General features: G+C 40.5%; 1 protein-coding gene across 1 annotated transcript; it reads right to left on the bottom strand.

Annotated features, from left to right (window-relative positions):
- Window positions 1–308: 308 nt before the first annotated feature.
- On the bottom strand, window positions 309–10,508 carry LOC125384276 (cubilin-like). The gene is made up of 8 exons (XM_048403259.1): window positions 10,214–10,508; window positions 6,382–6,463; window positions 4,998–5,125; window positions 3,590–3,742; window positions 3,302–3,386; window positions 2,679–2,806; window positions 2,074–2,217; window positions 309–436 (listed from the first exon to the last, which is right to left on the bottom strand). The coding sequence occupies exons 1-8, from the start codon at window positions 10,437–10,439 to the stop codon at window positions 309–311; spliced, it is 1,074 nt and encodes a 357-aa protein (XP_048259216.1). The 5' UTR covers window positions 10,440–10,508.
- Window positions 10,509–10,793: the final 285 nt, after the last annotated feature.

Genomic DNA, 10,793 nt, shown 5'->3' with positions numbered 1-10,793 from the left:
TCCGAAACAGAAGGCAAAAGATAAAAATAGCGGCGTAAAGTTCGCGAAGAAATTCAGCATGTCCTGCCCTACCGGCAACACTTGAGCGCAAGTCACACATTTTCAGTTAAAAGTAACTTGTTACCTGACGCCGCACGACAGTACCCCTGTCATGCGAGAGCAGCCTGTAAACAAACCACAACAATAAGTGATGTATGGACCAAAATTCCAGTGAAACGATAGAATATTTACTGATTATGCTGAAACTAAAAACGATATGATTGAATAACGTCTGCTGTGTACAAATGCAGAAATTCTGCTGCAAACTTTTACCTTTGTATCTGACATAACTGTAAAAATGAGATGATGATGATGATGATGATGATGATGATAAAAATGAAACTCGGTGACTCCAGTTCACCAGCGAAAACTTCGACCTTCATCTTCGAAACAGATTCTATTGGGCATAAGAGTCCAAATAATGTGAAAACGATATGAACTGAACGCTGAACATTAGACAGTGATGACACCAAGTGTCCGCGAAAAGGGTAAGCACCTCCTGACCTACCGGTAGCTCCCGCTGTTCACATAATGAAATGTTTGGAGCGAGACATTAAAACTACCCCCACGGGGTTGAAAAACGAACATATTTCTTAAGCGTTTCTCTTTACTTATAACCAGCAGAATCTCTGCCCTTGCACACAGCAGACAAAACTCAAAATTAACACACCGTTTATCAGATTCAGATTCAGATACAGTTTATTCAGAATTCCAGGCCTTCTGACCCATAGTGCACACATATATCTAACACTTATTAGTGCATCTTAATATCATCTATGATAGAAAGAACTTTGTACATTGTTTTGGACAACTTAAGCATTTTTGAAATTTAAAGATGTACATAAGTTTGTGAAGCAAATATAGAATTCGAATTATCTGTATATTCTTGCAAGTACAAATAACGTTCTGCTGCATAACATGGGCAATAAAATAATTCATGACTTTCACCTTCTATTACAAGAGAAAGTTTGACACAAGACATCAAGAAGGATATTTTCATCATACACATTATTATCTAAAGGAATATACACTGCTGACTCATCCTCAATGTAATATAAATTATTTCCAGTTCTGGCATTTATATCACCACATACAACAACGTTCCTATCAGGTTATGCTCTTTTAAGTGTAAATACCTTATCTACAAATTCATCAATGAATTTGTGACATGTTATTTAATTCTGGTTTCAGATATTACTTTCAATACATGGCGAGGTACGTATAATACATAAAGTATCAAACCAGCTGCAGTCGTTATAAATCTGACACAACAAATGGCATACCGTTTATAGTTCCAACATAAGGAGTGTTTGTATGTCGCCGTCGTATGGCAGGTGTACGACTGTGTGGCGTCAGGCAACAAATAAACACTCTTTATGCACATTGTATAAGTGGCAAGGCACACCTGGGAATCACTGTCCTTCATATTCAATTATTAAGAAATGGACTGTTGGCTGCTGGCGGACAGACGTAATACAGAAGATGACCCTAGAACTGGTCGACCTGTTACAATTCAGACCGTAAAGATCCGGGTTTGAATAAGTTTTCAGCATACCATCGCCGTAAAAGGCGATTAACGGGATAGGGTAGTCAGGCTCGCTGACATGGTTTGATGCATGTCATCGTATCCCAATTGCGTGGATCGATGCTCATGATGATCAATGGATTGTCTGGCCCCGACTTGATTATTTACAGACCGCTGTCATATAGCTGGAATATTGCTGAGCGCGGCGTTAAACAACAAACAAACAGACAAATGTTACAATTCAGCATACCAGTGACACTATTGGTATCAGTTTTAGGCAAGTACAGTCAACTCAACTCACACACTCCACATTAGCAAGCTGTCCACAAGATCGGTACCAAATCAGAAGCTGACCAAACTGAGAATATCCAGGGACAGAGCTAGCAGTGGAAAGTCGAAAGAGGCGACTGAATGGATCGAATGATCAGGCTATGTGACAAGTTTGATTGCATATCGTATTCCAATTGCGTTGTGCTTAAGACAACAAGGAAACATCTTAGTGTACGTACCTGGCACAGCTCTATACGTTAGTCGAAACCCCTCGCCCACCAGTTCATTGTCAGTTTCGAAACGCAGGCTTATCGTATTCCTGGGGCTCTGAACTTGAAACGTGTGCGTCATATTCGAACAAATGTTTTTAATCAATTGCTCATCTGAAAGGTTGAACAGTGGCAGGTAGAAGTTAAGCATGTAAGTTCTGACAAGCCTTTAAAGTATACTTGTGGTCAATCATTTTTTTTAACTGTCACTTCTAAAAAAAATGTGAGGTATTTATGGTGAATGTGTGCTATTCTCGTGTTCATCAATATTATCATGTACTGTATTGAACACGGGTCGATGGCCATGAAAACGAAGAATAAAATGCTTTGATTCGATGACAAGATAGTATGGGAGGTCGTCATTTCGATTACAGTAGTAGCGGCTTTTTGTGTAGACTCTAACATTGTTATCAAGCATCTGATAAACATATTAAGAATGAAAGCATAAAAATATATTGGCAATGAGGTATCATTTATCGGTAAAATAACAAATTTAGCTACAAAGACCTAAGATTTTACTTTCGTAGTAGTATTGTGTCTAGGTAAATATGTGATTTATGATTTGCCATACTTACTATACGTATCATTTTGGAGAAATATTTTCAAAATGTCGCTTGACTGTTGTAGCCGCACAGATCTGACATCTATTAAAATGGTGTCGGACATGTTCAGGGATTGTATTATCCACTCACATGTTTCAAGGCTGGAACAAACAACTGTTTTAAAGTATTTCGATAATAACGTTTGTACATAATCAACATTTAACAACATCCATTAACAGTTTGTTTTAAGTCTCTCTTAAAATCAAACCTCGTCATTCTGGAAACTTTCTCTTTCCACCACTTCCACCAAATTTAAGAACATGTTAAAACCTTTGAAATTGTTATTAATTTGAACAGAAATCTTCATTTGTTCAAGAACAAGCATTTCTGTCTTTTTCTCCGAATCAACATCAGCATGTTTTGCTTAACACAAACATGATAAATTGTGTAAAAAGTTTAGTCTTTGGGTATTTCCCGAAGTGTTTTTCACTAATTTTGACAATAAGCCCTTTGCACTTATTATATCCTTCCTTATGCCCTTGTTTTCATATAAGGTCAAACGGTGTAAGCAAAAGAAGGAAGAAAATTAAAACACGTTTGTGATTGTTTGGTCCCGCGGCTGAAGGTTATAATTACGAGACCCCTTTTGTACTCACTTGAAATAGCTTCGGGGAAACCCTGGTGAAATTAGCTCGTTGGTTGTAGAATTAGCCACAAGAATACCTCCGCAGGATTTATTAACTGAATGCATAAATGATTACATACATGTGAGTGAGTGAGTGAAATTTACTAATGAAATTATAGTTCAATTAATAAACTGACATACGAATTTACACATTATCATATATTAGATTAGTAGATATCATTATGTATTATTATTATTATTATTATATAATGACACACATAAGCTCCTTTTTAATATGTGTTTGTCAATACAAACTTACCTTTTTCTGATGAGAAATCAAAGGCGTAAATTTCATCGTTTCTAAAATACTCAAAGTGCGTATCAATAAACATGGTATCCCCCGAACTGATTAGATGTTTATCGCTAAGTGATTGACACACAGCAGCAAGTCTTGGACTCGTTGTCCCTGGACCTGGAAAACAAAAGTAATCCTGTAATATGTGATGAATTTCGTATTACCTGAAATTTATAACAAAAGACTATGTATATGCACACACACACACACACACACGCACGCACGCACGCACGCACGCACGCACGCATGCATGCATACATACATACACACATGTCATATCCTGACGTCATCCGGCATTGCATTGGTGGTGGAGAGAGAGATGGTAGAGCAAGGCTGGAAAGACAACGTCGCAGTCCCCTCTGTGTCTTCTTCAGTTTTTGTCGGATATGTTGTTGATTAGAAATAAGCTCGGTGTGTCATTATGTTTTGGATTGTTCCACGTTTTCGCATTAAGTGGTCAACGTCTAGAACCACGTCCCATTTTCTCTTACGGCGATATCTGTCTGACACGCCGTGCCATAATGAATACACTTCAAAGCGGCGTTAGTGAGTTTGGTTTTACGCCGCTTTTAGCACATCTTCCCGAGGCAAGAGAGTTAACTGACTTTAAAAGTCCAGTTTCCACCCTTGCCGAACTAGACTGGAATTACTGGACTCGATCGTAGCGCCACCAGTGGCTATTAACAGTTATGTCCCTTCTAAGCCCACTTGCATTTGCTTCACCCAAAATGGTGGCGCCCAGTCAGGACGATCTGAACGATAATCAAGATCTATACTGTGATAAAACGGGTCTTACATCGCGAAATGCATCGAATCACGTGAGCACCCTGATTAAAAACATGAAAAGATTTGAAAAATAGCTGCTGACAACAAGTTGGCGGTGCACATGCTTCGCAAATTCTGCAATCGATCGAAATCTGCACGACAGTTTACAAACCGGATTTTGATTTCGGTGCGCGATTTTGATTGGACTATGCATAGACTCGTTAGTCCAGCCAAAATGTAACTCCATAATTCCTGCCTAGTTCGGCAAGGGTGGAAACTGGACTTTTATAGTCAGTTAACTCTCTTGCCTCGGGAAGATGCTTTTAGCAATATTCCAGCAATGTCACGGCGGGGGACACTTGACATGGGATTCACACATTGTACCCGTGTGGGGAATCGAACCCGGGTCTTCGGCGTGACGAGCGAACACTTTCACCTCTAGGCTACCCCACTGCCCCCCAAAAGCGGCGTTAAGCACAATCTCACCCACGTGAGTAGATCCATGTCTAATCCGTGTGCCCAATACGACCGACATCTATTGCGTGATCAAAGATTCGTTCTGTACTGGTTCACAAGTTAACTGATACCAGGAGGAAATCATACTCACCGTCATATACGGTTAACGAATTGTAAGCGCAGTGAGAAGGAAAGTGCATTCCCAGTCTTCTTATAGCGAAGACGATGTTCATGTCTGGTCTGTCGGCTTTTAAGTTCCACCAAGCGGAAAAATCAATACTGAAACGTAATGTATCGGCACGATTACGCAAAATGTGAATTGCACATCACATCATCCTCTATATCTCCAGGGTTCGCATTTCCGTAAACATCGCTATCTCAGCTTAACCGCCCTTCAGTTTCAAAGGCCAATTTGAAGAATTAGAACGCTACTCAGTCTAACGGACCAATCAGAACGAGAGTTACAAACAAGCCTCAATTTTGTGTTGGCGATATCAACAACATGGCGAACATTCCAATTGATTGCGATAGAGTTTGGGAAACATTCAACATTAGAAAACTGACTGACACAGCAAAAGAGAGCCTTCCATAATCTTTTTGATTGAAAGGATGTCTTCATGTCCAATAAAAGTGACGGTGGCTTTGGTTTCTAGGCAATACGAGTTACCTCCCTTTCCCATTTCCTTTTTTTTCCTTTTGCGATGCTTGATTGGTCGGTAAAGGGTTAATGAAAATGAAGGGCGGGTAATTTCAGATCGCGAGAACCACGGGAATGGAGGTGTACCGAACTGCGAGCCCTTGAGATATAGAAGATACATCAAACACAGCTAAATTGAAGGTAGGAGATGCCAGATGCGAACTAAAGCATCTCTATACAGTTACTGCAATTAACCACTCGTAGCACCAAGTATGCTCAAGCACATGTACCGTTACCATGATTTGGAGCACGGATTGACCTGTCGACTAAGGCCAATGTTTAGTTACTTGCAAAAAACTTCTGATGTAGGTTCGAGGCCCAAATTCGCCGTGATTTTCTGGATTTGTGAGAACCATACCCGTGTTCGTTGGTTTAACCAAGATGGTAAACGTCCAATGCCTACATCAATCTGTGTTTTCGTCCCACATAAAGCTGACATACCGTGATATGACTAATTTCAACACTATGCTCACCGGTTTTTACCTTTATACAACTTCATAAACGCAAATAACTCAGTTCTCATCCAGCCTAGTATATCTCTATTCTGTTATGTTGAATACCATAGACCTGTTCGTCACCAAAGCTTCGTTTCGGAAGTGACGTCACATCACCCTATCTCTAAGATAGCACAGAATTTCTCTCGCTCGGGAGACTAATTTGTTTAGACGACCATTTTCAGCGTACTGCTGTTCGAAACGGGCTTTCCGTCAGAGAATGGATCAAGGGTATTTATCATGATAGAATGAACGGCTTCCTCGTCAGCAAGCGAGGATTGATAAGGACCAACAAAGTTACAGTATATAATATTTTGGATGCAAAAGCGTACATTTGTACGTACCGATCATAGAGATGAGTAAACACAGGTGACACAACGTGTGTTGCTGTTTCGTTTATCAACAACGTTGTGTTGAATACTGCTCCTGGAAGAAAAACAATTACAAATTTTTATGCTTTAATATTAGTGTTGACTATAAAGACCACTTTGAGAGATTAACAATTAGAGATGATAATTTTTCATATTAGTGTTGACTATAAATACCACTATAGTGTCAACTATAAAGACCACAATAAAGGATAACAACCAGAGATGATAATTCTTTAATATTAGTGTTGACTATAAAGACCACTTTTAGAGATTAACATTTAGAGATGATAATGTTTTAATATAAGTGTTGACTATAAAGACCACTATAATGTCAACTATAAAGACCACAATAAAGGATAACAATCAGAGATGATAATGCTTTAACATTAGTGTTAACTATAAAGACCACTTTTAGAGATTAACAATTAGAAATGATAACGTTTTAATATTAGTGTTGACTATAAAGACCACTATAGTGTTAACTATAAAGACCACAATAAAGGATAACAACCATAGATGATGATGTTTTGATATTAGTTGGAGCGGTCGGGTAGCCTAGTGGTTAAAGCGTTCCCTCGTCACGCCGAAGACCCGGGTTCGATTCCCAAAATGGATACAATGTGTCGTCCTCCGCCGTGATATTGCTGGAATATTGCTAAAAGCGGCGTAAAACCACACTCACTCACTTTAATATTTGTGTTAACTGTAAAGACCACTATAAGGGATAACACCCACAGATGATTATGATTTAATATTAGTGTTAACTATCAAGACCAATATAATGTTAACTATAGAGACCACTATAAGGGATAACAACCAGAGATGATAATGCTTTAATATTAGTGTCTACTGTAAAGACCATTATAAGGAATAATAATCAGAGATGATAATGGTTTTATGTCAGTGTTCACATTGACTGAAACGGTTACATAAATACATATTTTCATTGCCGTACGTTTCCTTCTGTATCGATGTAAAATGCAATTATTATATCACAGGAAGAACTATTTAGTTTGGTTTCGTCGGCATTTAAAGTCGAAGTATCATGTATGGGTCCATGCAGTGAGTCTACGTGTTTCGGTGTTACCCATAAAATTTCCGATTCCCGTGATGGGATTCGAACCACGGACCTTCCGATCCGAGGTCGGACGCCTTGTCCACATGACCAAAGAGGTTAACCCCTTCAGCAAGCTGACAAGGTAAGGATGTCATCTGTGGGATGACTCCACGCCCTGCTACATACTCCCCCGTCATCCGAAGGCACGTCCCGGGGCGCATACTAAGGCTTATTTTGCTCAAATTTAATATGAACGTGCTCAGCCCCACGTTGGGCGCCAATGTAGCGGCCATAAAATTTCCGAGTCCCGTGATGGGATTCGAACCATGGACCTTCCGATCCGAGGTCGGACGCCTTGTCCACATGACCAAAGAGGTTAACCTCGTCAGCAAGCTGACAAGGTAAGTATGTCATCTGTGGGATGACTAGACGCCCTGCTTCACAAGGTTATACCAGTATTCGAAAATGATAAACTAGGAAGAGCTACGTAACAGTAGTCAGCTGATGAAAGGTAAGAGAAGTAGTAAACACTAAAGATAAGTTGTTGTTAATACCACAACATACTTGTGTTTAAATAAGTGGGCTGAAGGTTGAAGTCATAAAAACGATCGTCGTTCAAAATTCAAATGTTACCAAAAGGTAATTAATGCTTGTCTTCTTTTAACAATTTATGGTCAACAGCCTCGTAATTTGCATTTCTTATTAGATATATACACCTACAGTAGCTTGAAAAGGAAACTTTCTTTCTTAAGTCTATTTGAGGATCTTTTGACCCACATTCGTATTCAAACGACATAAAGTGACACTGCTTTGTGTTGACATTAGTATGTTGTGTACACAGTGACAATTACACTCTCCAAAAATAGAAACGCACAGGTAGTATGTAGTTCATACTGACTACACAAAAAAATCCGGTATATAAATTGGATATACATTATTGGAAAATGTTGGTGGCCTGATATTCGACAAAAGGTGCGTCAAAACGCAGCCATTGTCGTTTGCAATGTCTTAAACGGCATTGTTTTCGCACTTGTAAAAATATGATGGAGGAAAACAGTAAAGCAAAATGCACGTGCAGGTCATGACATTCGTAATTCCTTGTAGTGGCTATAAAAAGGCAAGCCAATAATTTGTCATTCAATTGTCCAATTTATTTAAGCCGAGACTCAGCACTGCCGATTGATCGGAACATCGCTACAGGACGTATCCATAGAGGGGAATCGCAGTCTTCTGTTGCACGCCACTTCAACGTCCATCATAGCACCATTTGCCGCCTTTGGGACCGATACACACAGTTAAATTCCACTGCAGACCGTCTGAGAGACCGCCTCCGTGGTCTAGTGGTAGAGCGTTCGCCCGGAGAGCGGAAGGTCCGGGGTTCGTTCCCCGGCCGCGTCATGCCAAAAGACGATAAAAGATGGTACCTGTTTGTTTCCCTGTCTGACGCTCGGCATTAAGGGGTTAAAGCAAGGACTGGTCGGCTTGGAGTCAGTATATTGTGTCGAGTGGGGTATTCATGTTAAACCGCGGCATGGTATCTCAGTGAGCTAGCACTTTAAAGCGGCATCAGTCCGGACTAGTACAAGAAGCCACACAGACACACATGTACGTGCATGCACGTCGCCATATAAGTGGACGCGACGTAAAACCCAATTTCACCCAACCCCACCGTCCGAGAACAGGCCGACCAAGAGTTACCACCCCATGCACAGGATCGCTACATTCGACTGTTCCACCTACGTCATCGCAATGCCAAACAGCTACGGAGACTGCAGGACGCATCCCGGGTTTGAGGAGGATATCGGACCAGACTGTCAGGAATCATCTTCGCGAGGCTGGAATCCGACCGTGAAGACCAGTTATCGTCCCTATTTTGCAATAGATCCATCGACAACGACGCTTGCTTTGGTGCCATACCTTACAGCCTTGGAATTTGAGAAACTGGAGACGAGTGTGGTTTTTCAATGAATCACGTTTTCTTCTTCACCGACGAGACGGAAGACAACGTGTTTATAGTCGTCGAAATGAGCGTTTTGCCCCACATTGTGTACGTGATTTCGACAAATTCGGTGGCGGTATTGTCATGGTGTGGGGGGGCCATATCCTACACCACGAGATCTGACTTGGTTGTGGTTCAGGGAAATGTGACAGCAAATCGCTACATGAATTAAATTCTTCAACCTCATCTTCTTCCAGTCATTGATCGCCAGAGGGAGCTGTTTCAACAGGACAACGCCCCACCGGACACAGCTCGTGTCACGGTAGACTACCTTCATAATGCCAACGAGTTCAGCGCTGCCTTGTGGCCTTATGTAACGTGACAATGAACAGTTTTCAATGCCTTTGTACAACGACTACATGTGACTATCGATCTCCAAAACCTCATATCTATGATATTAAAATAAATATATCGACTTTATTAGGTGTAATAAATTTACTGAAAATCTACCTGTGCGTTTCTTTTTTGGAGGAGTGTATGTCTTCAAGAGTTATGCAAAAAATACGCACATAGCTTTCTTGTGCATTTCAATGTACTATGACTCATCTATAGTAAATAACAATCATCATCATATATGGTGATGTTAATACGTGATAGGGGAGTAGTCACTAGTGTCATTTATGATAAACTGTACCTGTACTTCCACAAACACATATAGCTGAGCTAGTGTTTACAATATCATGTCGGGGGGTCAGGATTGTGTGAGAAGTCGTTTAAATCGTTGAATGAAGATTCAATCAATGCCCTACCTGCAGTGTTGTTGAATTCGGCGTAGATATTGCTCATCAACGACAACGTTGAGATCAGCGTAAGTATCAACATTGTGTAGCCAGTTTGCTCGTCAGAACTCAACGTAGACCCCAACGTGCCCCAGTTAAAGAACCATAGCTCGGTTGTCACGTCTTTGTGTGACGTCACTGATAACGTGATATTTTCTCTTATCAGAGACGATATTGTGCAACTGAAGGTATGCATGCTACGTTGGCCCGCCTACAAGCTATAGATAGCACACCTCATTCATAACTTGGAGTTAGTATGCTTCGTGGTAAGAACTGTTGTTTGTTATTGACTAAGGGGCCTTTGGGGGCCGAGCATTTAATATTCTGGCGCTGTTGATGGGTCATGAAAAAGGATACGGGTCATAATTGATCTTCAGCAAGCCTTTATCGTAAGAGGCGACTAACGGGACCGGGTGGTCAGGCTCGCTGACTTGGTTGATGCATATCATCGTATCCAAATTGCGTAGATTTATGCTAATGATGTTAATCACTGGATTGTGTAATCTAGCCTCGATTGTGTACATACAATCGTCATATTGCTGGAATATTG

The sequence above is a fragment of the Haliotis rufescens genome, unplaced genomic scaffold (genome assembly GCF_023055435.1).
Source record: "Haliotis rufescens isolate VD_foot unplaced genomic scaffold, xgHalRufe1.0.p SCAF_1, whole genome shotgun sequence".
Lineage (NCBI taxonomy): Eukaryota > Metazoa > Mollusca > Gastropoda > Lepetellida > Haliotidae > Haliotis > Haliotis rufescens.
The sequence above is the reverse complement of the archived record's forward strand: the minus strand, read 5'-3'. Positions and strand labels throughout refer to the sequence as shown.